This window comes from Lepidochelys kempii, unplaced genomic scaffold (assembly GCF_965140265.1).
Source record: "Lepidochelys kempii isolate rLepKem1 unplaced genomic scaffold, rLepKem1.hap2 scaffold_54, whole genome shotgun sequence".
Lineage (NCBI taxonomy): Eukaryota > Metazoa > Chordata > Testudines > Cheloniidae > Lepidochelys > Lepidochelys kempii.
In genome coordinates this window covers 832052-847742 of record NW_027333639.1, presented here as the reverse complement: position 1 = coordinate 847742, position 15691 = coordinate 832052, and the positions used below count along the sequence as shown (strand labels likewise).

The window sequence follows — 15691 nt, the reverse complement described above, 5'->3', positions numbered from 1 at the left end:
GCTGATTGATCCTCTTTGTTTCTTTTAGAGTAGCAGCCCTGTTAGTCTGTATTCGCCAAAAGAAAAGGAGGACTTGTGGCACCTTAGAGACTAACCGATTTATTTGAGCATAAGCTTTCGTGAGCTATACTCTGATGAAGTGAGCTGCAGCCCACGAAAGCTCATGCTCAGATAAATTGGTTAGTCTCTAAGGTGCCACAAGTCCTCCTTTTCGTTTGGCCACAGTCAAATACTCCAGCGAGAGCCCTGGGGGCAGGAGGCAGCCTGCCTTTCGGATTGCGTCTTGGAGCCTGGCTGGTGTTTTTCAGAACTTGGTTTCAGTGTTTCGCCTTTGCTTTCTGAGTTAAAATAACTCAATGAAGTACATTTTAAAAAAAAAATTCAGTAGATCCATATCAAGCTAAAGCTACTGGAGACAATGACGTCTTGCTCTTTTTTGTTACTGTTCTGATAAATTGGTATTTTAAAATATCTGACCACTATCTGGCACATTTGACTGGTCAGTTAACCAATTTTTGTACCAGTCAAATGCCCAATTCTAGGTGCAACTCTTACCCTCCATGTGACTGTCTCATTCTCAGTGCTGGCATCTAAGCTTTCATCAGCTGATCTGTGCCCCCCTGCTGGCCCTGCTTGCCTAGACGGCTGGATGGGATACCGAGGGAAATGTTACTATTTCTCAGAGAGGGAAGGGAGCTGGACCGACAGCCAGAGCCGCTGCTCTCCACCGGGTGCCTCCCTGGTTGGGATCGACAGTGAGCAGGAAATGGTGAGAGACTTTCGAATTGCCAGACACTGGCCTTGGCTCAGCGGCGGCTGCTACAGTAGGACCTGGGCTCTGCCCCTGTGGGGTGAGGAGCAGCTGTGCCCCCTCCCGTGCTGGGAGGCCGGAGTGAATGAACTTCCAGCTGCTGAACGCCAGCCCTGGCTGGGCCCAGGGCCCTACTGTCTGGGTGTGATCACGAGGATTGGCCATTCTCAGCTTAACCCTCCCCAAATAGGGAGACAGCCCCTCTCTAGGGCACGGCTGGCTCAGGCATCTACTGGCTGTGGGAGTGGGACTGAGAACCCAGCCAGTGCTCCTGTTTGGGGGAAGGGAAAGGAGCAGCCAGGTGAGGATGTGGGGGGGTGGGGTGGGGGTGGGAACTTGTCACATTGACCCCTCCCACTTCAGCTTGACTCGCTCCCTCCTCCTACCCTGCTGTGGTGAGCGGGGGCTGCTCTGTGAGAAGAGACGTCTCTGCAGAGAGCTCAGACCCAGCAGGTGCCCCCAGCCCAGGGGGACTTGGGGTGTGGGTGACTGGGAGCACTGGGGTGGGGCTGCTGTGTGCGGTGGGAGGGTTAAGACTGCCCGAGTGGTCTTGTGCTTTGCAAGAGGGAAGGGAACCCCCCCCCCGAAAATAAACTGAGCGCCCTTCAATATGTGACTGGGATTCTCTGCAGCACAGAGCCCTGGAGGGGCGGTGGGGGGAGCACGGGAGCTGGGGTTGATACCTGCTGTCCCTCGGCTTTCTTTAAGGCATTCCTGCTGCACCATAAGGGTGTCTATGACTGGATCGGCCTCCGGAGGGAGCAGGGTCAGCCCTGGACATGGGCCAACGGCACCAAATTCAAGGGCCTGTGAGTCTCTCTCACCCCTCTGGACTAATTCCCTGGGCTTGGGGATTCTGGTGTCTGAGCGGTTTGAGCTCAGGTCGATCCACCATTCAGTGCTAGTGAAACCACCAGACACGACCCTGGTCCGTTCGCGTCCTGCGTGTATCGGAGACCGATGGGAGCCGGCGTGTCCCTGAACTCTCGGCTCCTCCCCGCAGCACGGTGCTGGGCCGGAGACAGAGCCCGCCATAGCCAGAGGTGCCCTCGCAGCGCGCTGGGATTTCAGCTGGGACACTCGCTGTTCTCTCCCAGCCCTCTTCAGCAAGGTCCCTGGGGTGTCTGACCCCCCCTGCGGAAAGGAGGCAGCAGGGAGCTCAGGTTAACAGTGGCCGCTAGAGAGGGCAGCATGCCGAGCAGTGCATGGCAGGTGCAGGTCCCGCTGGGGATTGCAGCCGGCAGGTTTGAGTGACTTGGCTGGTGAGGCCTCTGAATCCGCAGCAAGGCACCGATGTTAAAGGAGCCTGCGGTTCACAGGTGCTGGACGCCTGGGGCTCCCACGGGAACGGGGTACAGTAGTGATGGCTGCCCAACCAACACCCCGCGATGGGTTTCAGTGGGCTCCAAGTGTGATCACAAAACCTTGAGCTGGGAGCAGGGTTTGAACCCCGGAATTCAGCACTAGAAGCATGAGCCTCTGCCATAGGAGCGAAAGAATCCACTTCTTTAACTGAAACCCCCCCCCCGATTGATAAAGCTCTTATGCAGGCCAGCCATTAGAGGGGGGTGGAGACCCCCCACTTCCCTGGTCTGGGTTACTTCAGTACTTTGAAAACTCAGGCTGTTATGGCGCTGGGTCAGGGCTCCCCAATGGACAGTCCCCATTCTGCTGTATTGGACCCAACCTTTGGATCCCACCTGCTTCCAGCCTCACTGGGTCTGAATAGCCACCAGACACTGTCCCGAGTTCGGGCCTCTGTGGCCGTCTCCTGGGGTACGGACTCCCTGTCTGGTTCCCTCCTTAGGATGTGGGACCCTGCAGATCAGCTGCTGTAGGACCCAAAACCAGGTCTGAACCCTCCCAAACCTCCCGAGAGGCATGTTGTCCCTAGAACTCCACCCTCCACTCCAGAGGAACTCTGGGAGGGTCACGTGAGGATTACAAACAAGGCACACATGCTTTCACAAAGGAACTTCTTCAACACTCTCTTTTTCTCCCATCCCCAATGGAAAGCTCAGGAGTTATAGATCAATGGAAAAGGAAACCCTTGAATGCAATTTCCTCTTTCAGGTTCATCTTGGTTCTGCTCCGTGTGTTTCAAGGAGGCGAGATTCCTCCTGCCCCCCGCTTTTCCTGCTTGGTCGTCTGGTTCTGGTGATGGTCTGCCCCTCTTGTTAGAGGACCGGTCCCTTTTGACAATCAGTCTAACAAATTCTCTCCATCCTGCTGGGGACTTTCCATTCTCCAGCACCCCTGTGGGCTGCTCAGCATAGAGGGTCACGAACAGTCAGCGGTTCTGCAAAGCCCCCGCTGTCCTGAGCTCTGCTCCTGAGGGTCTGGGAGAGTAGCTGCTCCGCACTCAGGCCTGCACTGTGGAGAACGGCTCCCCTGGCTGGGACTGGTGTGAAATGCCCAGCCTCTGCCTGACTGCAGCTCCCTGGCTTCTGTGTTGCAGGTTTCAGATAAGAGGAGGAGGTGACTGCGCGTATCTGAACGAGGAGAAAGGGGTCAGCAGCTCACGGTGCTACATGGAAAGACGGTGGATCTGTAGTAAACCTGAGGTGTATGTGATGGGAAAAGAGACTGCACTGGAAGGGGGCTCGAAATGAGACTCCTAGAAATGACACTGATCCAACTCACACCTACTTGAACGAGCCAAGTCCCCATTCGTCAGCCTGGCCAGGATCTCAAAATCAGGCAGTGGGGCCCTCAAGCAATAAGTGTGTCTCATTTAAACTATGGATTCTTCATATGTGCCTTCTGCTTTTGAACCTTTAAACTCAGGGTCACATTGTCAAGCTTTTCTCTGCAGCTGAGAGGGAGTGATCTCATGAGAAGGAGTCTCAGCCACACGCTGGGGAAATGAGAGAAGGGAAGGCCTTGTTCGTTTAGACTCCAGAACAGCATTTCTCAAATGCAGCCACCAGCTGATTGTTTTGCAGCCACAAGAGCCTCCAAAGTGCCCCAACAATCGTTGAGATGTTAGGTATTAAAGGTGCCTTCTAAATGCCATAAATCCTAATGCGCGCTCCCTTTTACATAGTACCATGCCGGCAGAGCTGAGCTACATCGGTGTGGTTTTCTTTGAAGTTGCAAAGTGTATTCTTTGGCTAAGAACATAAGAAGGGCCAGACTGGGTCAGAGCAAAGGTCCATCCAGCCCAGTATCCTGTCTGCCGACAGCGGCCAACGCCAGGTGCCCCAGAGGGAGTGAACCTAACAGGCAATGATCAAGTGATCTCTCTCCTGCCATCCATCTTCACCCTCTGACAAACAGAGGCTAGGGACACCATTCCTTACCCATCCTGGCTAATGGCCATTCATGGACTTAACTTCCATGAGTTTATCCAGTTCTCTTTTAAACCCTGTTATAGTCCTAGCCTTCACAACCTCCTCAGGCAAGGAGTTCCACAGGTTGACTGTGCCCTGTGTAAAGAAGAACTTCCTGTTATTTGTTTTAAATCTGGTGCCCATTAATTTCATTTGGTGGCCCCTAGTTCTTGTGTTATGGGAACAAGTAAATAGCTTTTCCTTAGTCACTTTCTCCTCACCACTCATGATTTTATAGACCTCTAAGCACTGTATTCACATCTCATGTTACTGTAGCTCTGTAAGTGGCTATGGGCCATCTCACTGCGTGGTGTTTGTGTAGGTTGCGATTGTTCATGGGGGCGGGGGAGGTGAAAGAGTTAAAAATGTGACTTGGTATCAGAAAATATTTCAAATAATCTAGTGCCAGAACATGACCTTGAATGTGACAGCAGTTCGGTCCCCTGGGACCTTCTGCGAAGAAAAGCAAAACATAGAAAGAAAAAGGAACACTTCAGCACCAGGGGGAAAGGTAGTTTCCTGTGTTTCTGACGCCACCCGATTCCGTTTCTGAGCAAGTTGCAGTGTGCGAGAGAAATTCATCAAATTGAAATGTATGTCGTGCAACGTCCCTACAGCACTCGTGCAAGGGAAATTGAACCAAATTACCACGGTGAGTTTCAGAGGCGCAAGCTGTTAAATGATGCAAAAACCAAGCTGAAAAGACAACAGCAACAGCTCAGATTTTGTTGTTACTATTATCAACTTTGACCGAAAAAGCAAAAGAACAACAAAAAAGACAAGACTGTGCAAAGCACTGGTTTGTTCTGTGTTTAGGTCCAGTAAAGATAGGACACAACTGTACCTTATATTTATTATTGAGTCTGCAAAAAATCCCTATGTAAATATGCACATGTAATTTATTTGTTTGTTTTTCCTACAGTTAGTTAAGTATTGTCAGAGCCGCATGCTGAGGCTGCCAAAAATTTGTGAGAACCCCGGTTCTAGAAAGTGTGAGGATTTGGTTTTCTATGTAACCATTACTTTCCAGTATTTATTTATTCACTCTCGCTTGCATCTCTGTTCTTTGATGATAAACTCGTTCCTGTTTTCTGTATATCTAAGTGCTGGGTTCTCAATAGAGTGGTTGGCCTGAATTGAATCTTACAAGCTGCTGTGGACCGCGCCTGTGGGATTAGAGTCACAGTTCTGCGTGTGCTCAGCGGAACGGGCTGAGCACTCCCGAGGGACGCTCAGAGGCTTTGGGGATGTTGATCGCTAACCTGTACACAGAGAGCGAGGCCTGCAGGGGGCTGGAAGGTCAGGCCTGCGCTGCCAGGGGTGGTGGTTTGAGAGAGCTGACCCATGGCAGGCCTGGACAAGGCTCCCCCAAAGGTGCCTCGTTTGCCTGCTATGAATCGCTCAAACGGGCACACGTCCCCAGCTCATTCCACCCCTGCACCCCCCAGGTACAGCCCGCACAAGGCATTCTGCCAGGGGCGAGGAGAACACGTGAGCTTCTGCCCTTCTGTCCCATTCCTGCTGCTTGCCCGGAGCTAGGCTGCCTGCAATGGGTTTTCAGTGTTTGCTACTTTCAGTGGGTTTAGCGTGTGAGTGGCTGCGGGAGGGGAAAAGAGAGTCGGAAAGTTGTATCCCGAGGGTTTAGGGAAGCATCAACCTCCACCGTCCCATGAAAGCCGTGGCAAATCAAGTATGTGAGGCGGTGCAGGGCGGTAGTTCACACTCCACCGCGTATGTCAGCCTGCAATGCAAGGAGGGGGGTGCACCAGACGTCTCTCTTTTCCTTGCTCGCCTGGACCCAACCCCAGTGATGATAGGGGGGATTTCTGGTTGGCTGTACCGGGCCTGCTACCCAGCAGTGTCTTGAGCCCACTCCCGGTGAAAATTCTCACCCTTCGTCTCACAAATAGGGTGCAGGCCGTATCAGGCCATACTGCGGTTGGCATTAGCTCCGCTCACCCCAGGGCCCTGGGCAGCAGATGGTTCAGATTCTCAGTTGGTTTTAAGAGCCATGACAGGAGAGGGGAGGTAGGAGCCCCTTAAAACTATATTGGACACAGACAGGCTCTTGGGAAGTTTGATTTGTCCCATGGCCCATCCCCACTCTGCCCCTTCCCCCAAGGCCTCACCCTCGCGCCCCCTCTTCCTGCACCCAGGGAGTCAGCACCCACAGCAGGTGTGTAAGACTAAGTGATGCGTGTGTGTGTGACAGAGAGAGAGAGGGGGGGGGTTAGATAATTTCTGTATTGATAAACGCAAGAGTTCAAAATGAGTCGGGCCTCAAAACTGTGAGACCCACTCAAAAATCATGAGACTTAAAATACTAAATGCAGAGTTTTTTATTTCCTGGTTTGCGAGCCTTTGGCTGTCATGGTTTCTAGCATGCTCTGCAAGGGTTAAAGACTTTATTTTGTCTGCCCTCCCTAAGAAAACCATGAGAACTGAGATTCTGGCCTGCTCACAGGACTCTAGGAGCTGGGGTTTTAAGAAAAACACCAGCTATCATGAGCCATAAAAGGGGAGAATGGGCAGTAAGTTACAGCTGGTTTAGAGAAAGTGCAACTCCCTAGAAGTCAGAAGGAAGCAGACGAGGAACTGTGTGTTGGAGGTGTATCTGAGTCCCGCAGCCTCCTGGTGTAATGTGGATTATACTCTGCTTCTGCCTCCCAGCTCTGGGTCACAGAATCATAGAATCATAGAATATCAGGGTTGGAAGGGACCCCTGAAGGTCATCTAGTCCAACCCCCTGCTCGAAGCAGGACCAATTCCCAGTTAAATCATCCCAGCCAGGGCTTTGTCAAGCCTGACCTTAAAAACCTCTAAGGAAGGAGATTCCGCCACCTCCCTAGGTAACGCATTCCAGTGTTTCACCACCCTCTTAGTGAAAAAGTTTTTCCTAATATCCAATCTAAACCTCCCCCACTGCAACTTGAGACCATTACTCCTCGTTCTGTCATCTGCTACCATTGAGAACAGTCTAGAGCCATCCTCTTTGGAACCCCCTTTCAGGTAGTTGAAAGCAGCTATCAAATCCCCCCTCATTCTTCTCTTCTGCAGGCTAAACAATCCCAGCTCCCTCAGCCTCTCCTCATAAGTCATGTGTTCTAGACCCCTAATCATTTTTGTTGCCCTAACCTGGGTCACCTAACCTGGAGGGGAGGGAAGCCCAACCCCAATGGAACAGGGTCGAGCAAGAGAACTTTTGTGATGGTTGGGTGGGTGCAAGACAGGAAATCCCTTTGCAAAGGATTCCTTTGCTCCTCTCCGTGCTCTGCTTTGCCGTGCATGTCTCCTGTGCTCCTTTCCTTTGTGGTTAACTCTCCCCTTCAGGCAGAGGTGAGAACTTTTAATAGAAGTCAGGGTATTTTTGTTCTACTACACAGACTCCATGCTGATGAGGGGGAAAGTGTTGCCTCGTAGATGTGCCCCCGGAGGTGTTTAGTTTTCTCAGATTACTGGCTGGGGGCTTGAGCTGGTTCTGTTTTGAGTTGTTAAGGGGAACCCCTGGAAACTAAACCGCACCCTTGTTGCTGCCGACACCACCTGGAAGAGGGGTTACGTAACTACAGCCCAAATCCTTCGCCCAGAGCAAAATTTTCCCTCAAAAAAAGTTGGACACATGTTAACCTCTTGTTAAATATACCAGGGAACCCCCCTCCCCACATTTCTCCCCAAGTCCAGCTGCAGCCTCAGCCCACCCCCGTTGCACACACTGCTGTGCCCCCTGCCTGGCTCCTTTGTGCCCCCGGAGACCCATCGGGGGATCCGCACAGTGCCGGGCAAGCTGCACCGGCCAGGGCTCAGCTCAGCGGGGTCAGCGCCCAGAGATCCTCACTGGTCACAGTCTTTCCTGATCTTGAGGTGGGGGTACTCTTGTGGGGGCAGCTCCATGGCCCAGCCGGTGTGGAACCAGGAAGAGTAGTGTCGTCCCCAGGGGGAGCCAGCAGGGCCGGGGCAGAGAAGGGTGTACAGTTCCGGGGCAGGGCGGCAGGGGGGCCCAGGCCCAGGTGAGTTCAGTTTCAACAGCTGGAGGTGGTGGTGCAGGGTACGGGGAGACTGAGGCACATGTGCCGGGCTGGGCTACCTACACTCAGAGCCCTGGGTATACACAGAGAGACTCAGCCTAAGCAATTACTTGGGGCCCCCAGCAGCTCAAGGGGGGGGCCCTAGTCCCTTTTTTTATTATAAGAACTTGTCTGTTTTAGTATTGGGGGAGGGGGCAAAAGGCAACTTGGGGGGAGGGAGAGGAAGGGATGGGGTGGGTCAGAGCCCCTCCGCAAGCTGGGGAGAGAAGGAGACAGACAGACAGACACACACCCCTCCCAGCGCCTGTCTTCCCATTTCCACATTGTAAGGTGGGGGGGAGGAGCGAGGGGGTGGGGCCTCAGGGGAAAGGGTGGTGCAGGGGGCGGGGCCCAAGGTTCGGGCACCAGTGGTTCCCCCCCCCCCAACACACACACTTTTAAGTACTTCCACTGCCCCGGAAAACCGAGTGTGGGGGGGACTGGGCTGCCGCCCCTCCCCAGCCGGGCTCTCCCCAGCAGCTGGCTATGGCCGCTTGCTCCCTGCCTGGGGCCTGGCTGCCCAGTCTCTGTGGCACAATCGGTTAGTGCATTCGGCTGTTAACCGAAAGGTTGGTGGTTCGAGCCCACCCAGGGACGCGGACCTGCTTTGGTGGGGTAGGGATAGCCATAAGCCCGGGAGGCAGCGACACAAGAGCGGGGAGTGCTGCGGGATCCTGACCGGCTGGAGCCTCTGCTCTTCGCCCGCTCCCTGGGGACAGACAGCTGGGTGCGTTTCCCTTCGGTGTTGCTGACCTGCCCAGCAGAGCGGGGCTGCAGCCGTGGGACCCTCTCCCCGAGCCTGGCGGCTCCCGGTGGGGCAGCCCGTCCCCTCGCTGCTCCCTCTGCCTGCCCGCCGGGGTCGCTCTGAGCCCGCTCCCCGGGGGGGCTCTGGCTCCAGGGGACACGAGCCTGGGCGAGCTGCGAGCCGGGCTCCGACTGCCCGCGGAGCGATCAGGGGCTGGGGGTCTCCACCAGCAGGTGAGGAGGGGCTGGTGTTGTGCATGGAACGGGGAGGGGGTGAGCAGGGAGGTGCCGGGTTGGGGGGGAGGAGAAGAGCTGGGTGGGTGCATCGATCACACTGGGGAACCCGGGGTCTATTGGGGAGGGGGCTGTGCGCTGACCAGATGGCGGAGGGAGGGGGCGGGCGGGGTCTATTGGGGAGGGGGCTGTGCGCTGACCAGATGGAAGGAGGGTTAAGGGGGGCAAAATAGGCGGGTAACCTGCAGGAGCTGAAGTTGCCTCCCGAGACAAGAACTCCGCTGCTGGGCAGCAAATCACGAACGCGGATTGTTTTGGGGTTGAAGGGAAAGTGGTTTTTCCTTGTCGTGAGGGAAGACGTCTCTGTTGGTCCCCAGGACAGACTTTGTTTCTTTGTCTTTTAACTGATGGGCCAAAGTGTCCTAACACACCCTCTGAACTGCCGTCCTGGCAGCGTCGTGTGTCTCAGCCCGCCATGTGGGGGGTCTGGGTCTGACCCTCACTTGGAGTCCCAAGCGAGCCCTGGGGACGAGGCGCTGAAGGACGGGATCTAAGTGGAGGGCAGCTAAAGAGATTTTATTCTAGCAAAGCGCCAGCTCTCTGCCTGAAGCACCGATCTCCTGCCTGCTCTGAAATCCACCCACTGACTTGGAGCCTTGACAGTTTGTGTGCCTCGGGGGGGGGCCCACAGAGCCATTTGGACAAGGGATTTCTGAGATCCCCTCCTCCCCCAAACAAAGCCCCCAACCTGACCTGCTTTCCTTACAGCCAGGGCTGAGATCACTGCACCAGGATTTTAAATGCATCCGATGCAGTGAGCTGTAGCTCCTGAAAGCTTATGCTCAGATAAATGTGTTTGTCTCTAAGGTGCCACAAGTCCTCCTGTTCTTTTTTTAGATGGCTGAAAGTTCTCCCAGCAGAGTGCAGGGCATCCCCCAGCCCTTTCGGGGAGATCAAATGACCACGTTATGAACCACTTTGATTCTAGGTTGGCCGGCTGCTCAGCCGGTGTGAGACTCACACGCCAAGCAGATCACACTGTGCCTGTGCAGGGAGAGAGGGGAAGGAGCTTGAAAGCCAGTTATGACACCAGGGGGAATGGTCCAGCCATTGAACCGCAGCGGGCACCATGAATTCACGCAGGACAGGTCTATCCATGGCTATGAGCCAAGATGGGCAGGTATGGTGTCCCTAGCCTTTGCCAGACACTGGGAATGGGCAAGAGGGGATGGATCACTTGATGATTCCCTGTTCTATTCATTCCCTCTGGGGCACCTGGCCCTGGCCACTGTCGGAAGACAGGACACTGGGCTGGATGGACCTTTGGGCTGACCCAGTGTGGGAGGTCGTATGCTCTTAGGAGTTCAAATCCAAGCCTTGGTAGGAAATCTGTATCTTAAAAAAAGGAGGCATCTTGCTCTAATCTGCCTCTCTCCAAGGGTTTTTATTATTATTATTATTTATTTTGGGGAAACTTAATCCAAATACAGCAGAATACTCAGAAGGTGCTAACCCTGTCTTTGAAATGACAATGAATTCCACATGCAAATGCTTGCTGGGAGCGGAAGGTGAGAAGGACGGAAGAGTGGCTGGGAATAGGGGCAGAGAGGGGTTGAGGTTGGGGGCTAGGTGGGGTGGGGCACTGAGAAGGGAGGAGTGGGGGAGAGGGATGGGGACTGGGGGAGAATAGGAGCAGAGGTGTGTGGGTCGTGATCTGGCACCTCCCAGCCCATATATGGCTGACACCCCCATGGGATCTGGGAGCTGGAAGGCCTTGGCCTGTCCTTGAGGAGTCTGAGCCTGTTTCCCTAAAACTTCCCATGTGTGCCTGTCCCTTGTGCGAGTGGCAGGATCTGGGGGAGGAGGGAGGGCCCTGGCCAACTCTATAGTTCTGACCCCACCCTCTGTGACCTCCATCCTCATGTGAACATGGTTCTGGGGGGCCATTGCTTTTGAGGGAGGGTCCTGTGCCTCCTCCCTCCCAATGATCCTCGACCCCCTCATGTGAGCTGGGCTCTGTGGGTCTCTGCCCCTCTGTGGGTGTCTGAGCACCTCTTCCTGCACCCCCTGTGAGCCAGTATGTGGGGAAGCCCTACCACTGTGGGTGTGGAGCGGAGAACAGGCATACTGGGAGCATGCACCAAGAACACACTGCTGACACCAGGGTGAGGAGCTGAGTCCGGGCACGCTTGATGCATATCCCAGGCTCTCCAGCAGTGGGGATGAGAATATCCATGGCCATGAATGGAGCAGTTCCAGAATATCGAGATCAGCAAATCTCAGCCACCTAAAAGCCAGGAAATACAGGTACGTGCCCAGGTAGCCGTAACTCCGCCCTCTGAGTGATGTCCCAACAGGTCCAACATACGCTCACACTCGGCCTTTTCACTGTCATGGGCAGGAGCTGCCTCCGCTTGCCCAGGGCTCAAACACTAAGCACAATCCCTGCACAATACTGCACATGTGAAATGTACCAACCACTTCCCACTCACTCACTGGATACCATCTAACCTTAGACTTTCCCTTACCCACCATTCAACCCACAGCCTGCTCTGGCATCCCACCTCACTGCTGCCAATCCCCATGGCAAGACCCCCCCAGTGCCTTGCTACTGAGACAACATACACAAGTTTGCAACAAAATGAGGCAGACTGGATCCTCAAGGTACAAGGCTTCCTGCGCTTTGATGGGGTGGGGGCAACCCCTGGTTTCCTCGTAGCCCAGTCACAGCTCGGACACTCCTCAAACTAACGCCTATCACCTCTCTCGACCTGCCCCACCCTTCAGTACAGCTACAGGTCCCACAGTGAGTGCAGCCGCTGTACATGCCGATAATCCCAGTGCCTATTGCCTGCTCCAGGGAGCAGAGTTGAGGTTGCCTGGGCATGGACCGTAACTCTGTAATTCCCAGGTTTCTGATGCTTGAGTTTTGCTGATGCCCACGTCCTGGAAGGGAAGGACTGTCCCTGCCTGGCAAGCCGGACCGCTGCCTGCATGAAGTCTTTGCTGTTTCACTGATTTCAGATTCCTGCCCCTGGTTGGAGCTGAATTCACACTGCTGCGGGGTGGCGGGGTGGGGGTGGGGGGAGACAGTATCTCGGAGCCCCACAAGTCTTGTCCATCCCAGCGGCCTTTCAACCCTCTGGCTCTCTGTCTGTGCATGCTCAGTGTAGTCCAGGGGTTCTCAAACTGGGGGTCGTGAGGTTATTATGTGGGGGTCATGAGCTGTCAGCCTCCACCCCCAAACCCTGCTTCATCCCCAGCCATTATAACAGTGTTAAATATATTAAAGTGTGTTTTAATGTATAACGGCGGGGGAGGGGGGTTGCACTCAGAGGCTTGCTGTGTGGAAGGGGTCACCAGGACAAAAGTTGGAGAACCACTGGATAATCCATTTGGTTCTTGGGCTGGAGGCACAACCCTAAAAGGAGACGCACGCGCTTTTGCCTCTCGTGTTCTCCGTTTTGCTCCGGCTGGTGGGGCTGCAGGGGTAGCTGCTGCCCCTGTCCCAGGCTGGCTAGTGGGAAGGGAGGGACAAGGACCCTGGGCTGGAAGCACTGGGAATGAATTCTCAGCCAAGCAGATTGTGGGGCGTGACACCAGGAGCATGGGAGAGGGTATGAAGCCAGAGAACTGGGTGGGGAATGGAGGGGCAACAGCTCCGGAGCCCATTGGGGTGGCATTGGGACAGGGGTGCTTGGGCGAGACACCACTGGTCACAATCCTGTAAGTGGGGAGTGGATGAACACGAGTGAATGTCACCACGTGCCTGAGGGATCCCAGCAGGCCAGGGCCAAGGACTGAAGTGAGATCCCTCCATCTGGTCCCTCCAGGGTGAGGGGATATAAGGGGGGAATCCTGATACGGGGACCCCACAACCGGTTCTAAACCATGGAGGCAATGTCGTGACTGACAGGTCTGGGAGGAACTGTCCGAGCTCCCCTTAGAGAGAAGCTTGCCACGTTCAGACAATCTGCATGGGGCCAGGAGGTGACCAGCCCTGCAAACCAGCTGCTGAGCCACCCCAGAGGGGCCTGATCCCAACCCAGCGCTCGCCCGGAGCCCAGATGGATCCAGCAGCTTCTCCCTCTGCCAGGGCACCGCAGCCCACAGGGCATCTTCATGGCAGGATGGGCCTGGCACAGCCCCAGGTACCGCACTTCTCTGCCAAGGAAGGGGACGGGGAGAGGCTAAACACGGACCCTGCAGGGCTGAGCGGCAGCAGGTGCAGCTGGCTGGTCCCTGTGCGGATCCCCCCATTGGGATCTGCTGCAGTTGCTCTTTGGGGGGCAGGGAAGGGGCCCTTTGGCCAGGCAGGGGGCGCAGCTGTGTGTGCAATGGGTGCAGGGGCTGGAGTTGGGGGGGAGGTTGTGGGAACTGGGGTGGGAGGGATGAGGGATTTCAGAGCAGCTGTAACGAGTTGACTGAAATGGTTCCATTGACTTTTTTTTTTTTTTTTTTTTAGGAAAAATTGGGTGTTTGATTAAAGGCAAGTTTTTGTGGAAAGTGTCGGCTTTAATAGAAAACATTCAGGGTCTTCTTGGAAAATTCAAAAACCAAAAATTGTTCTGTTTTCAATCATTCTGAACTAATTTTTTCTGAAGATTTTGGCGGGGTTGGCCATTTTTGTCGGAAGTTTTTCTTGTTCTAGCCCTCCTGGCTGGGGAGAAAAGCTTGAAAAGGTGACCCCTAAAGGCTGCACCACCAGGAGATCAAGAACAGAACCCAAAATTGTTTTCAAAATCTCCTCTTGTTTAAGCCAATCTGATGGTTTTGGGGGGCTCTGACTTGTGATTTTTGGTCACTGGGGGTTGGCCACATGGGCTAGAACCAGCTTCGCCAGGATCCAGATGTTAACCCCAGTGTAGAGGGCCCTGGCAGTGGCCCATACCCATCAGCTGTGGGGGACAGGAGAGAGATTTGATGTGTTCCCTGAAGTTCAAATTAGCAAGAGAAGTGGCCGGGGAGACGCATTATAAACTGGGGGATCAGTGACATTCAGGGTGAGGCAACATTGAAAATACTCAGTGGTTTTACAGTCGCTTTGCTCTGACGCTCTCAGCCCTGGTGGAGCAGAGCCCCCGGCCCTTCCCTGAACACACCCACAGATACCTCTGCAAGGGGGGTCCAGAGCTAGGAGCGGGGCAGGGGGACCCCTGGGCACCAACTCCTCACCACACTCTCCTCTCCCTGTTCTCTCTCTCTCTCCAGATCCAGCCAGCCGGAGCGGGGTGGAAGCTCCTCCCGCCCCACAGGGACCTCTTGCTGCAGCTGTCGTGAGTAAGTGTTGGGGAGTGAACCCCTCTCCCAGGCCGGGATCTTGGTGTCTGGGGTGGGGGGATTTCCTGGGGGGTGTCTCTGTTCTGTGCTCTCACAGCCCCGCTTTCCTCTCTCTGTTAAATCTCCTGAGGTGGGATCCACCTTCCACCCCTCCTCTGACCTGCCTGTGTCCCTCTCCTCTCTCTGCCAGGCCCCTGCCTTCGCTTGGAGCTCTCGCCGGGGAGGGGCTGCTGCTGCTGACTCTGCTCTGAGCTCTGCCTGAAGCTGGGGGAGATGCACTCGGCTCCTGGAGGGGTCAGGAACCGAAGGTAGAGCAAGCATCTCGCAGGGGTTGCCTGGGAACTAGTTCATGGTTTGAGATTGTCTCGCTCGGCATTTGTCCAACTGGGAGTCCTGACCCAAAAGGGGGTTGCAAAGCTATGGTGCAGTGAGGGGGGGGTCAAGAGATCACAAAAATATTCTCAGGGGACGGGGGCAGGAGGGGAAGAGGGCTACAACAGCTGCCCCTCTCCAGCTGCCCAGCTCTGAGGTCAGTGCCCCACCCATAGCAGCCCAGAAGTAAGGGTGGCAATACCGTGTGTATGTTTCTATGAGTCCGTACAGTAACTTGCTATGACTGTTTGGGGGTCGGGGGTTGTCATAGCCTGAAATACTTTCAAAGTGGGGCCAGCAAAACCAAAAGTTTGAGAAGCCCGGGTCTAGCTTATTCTGATACCTGTTGCTCCCAGCCTTCCCCCAGCTGGTTTTATAGAGCTGGTGAGGCTCTTCTTCCCCACCTAGTGTCAGATAAAAAAGTGATCCAGGCGACTCCAGACCCATTCATCGAAGCCTAGCTGAGTAGTAGGCAAGGGGCTGTAGAACACGCTGTGAGGGAAGGATGATGAAATTCATGGAGGTAAATGGCAAGGGGGATGTAACCAAAGGTAGCTGGGGCCAGACTAACCCGAGTTCCGTCTTTGAGACGAGAACTGATTGTTTAGACAAGGGAAATGCAGCAGATCTAATATACTTGGACTTCAGTAAAGCATTTGATATGGTACCACATGGGAAATAATTAGCTAAATTAAGGAAGGTGGGGATCAGCACAAGAATTGTAAGGTGGGTGAGGAACCGACTGAAGGGGAGAAGGCTGAAAGATGAACTATGGGACCAGAGGGAGGTTCCTAATGGAGTTCTTCAAGGATCGGTTTTGGGATCCATCTTCATTAATCTCTTTACTAATGGTG

The 15691-nt window shown here is 54.5% G+C and overlaps 1 protein-coding gene and 1 non-coding gene across 2 annotated transcripts in view; both read left to right on the top strand.

Annotated features, from left to right (window-relative positions):
* LOC140904634 (C-type lectin domain family 2 member D-like) overlaps positions 1-3423 on the top strand; it is a 47744-nt gene extending 44321 nt beyond the window's left edge. Inside the window, exons 4-6 of the mRNA XM_073327036.1 lie at positions 582-769; positions 1520-1620; positions 3270-3423. Coding sequence (XP_073183137.1) covers positions 582-769; positions 1520-1620; positions 3270-3423 — 443 coding nt within the window. The remainder of the gene's footprint in view (positions 1-581; positions 770-1519; positions 1621-3269) is intronic.
* A 5307-nt stretch (positions 3424-8730) lies between these two features.
* Positions 8731-8804, top strand: TRNAN-GUU (transfer RNA asparagine (anticodon GUU)). Its single transcript has one exon. It is a non-coding gene; the product is annotated as a tRNA-Asn (tRNA).
* The last annotated feature ends 6887 nt before the right edge of the window (positions 8805-15691 follow it).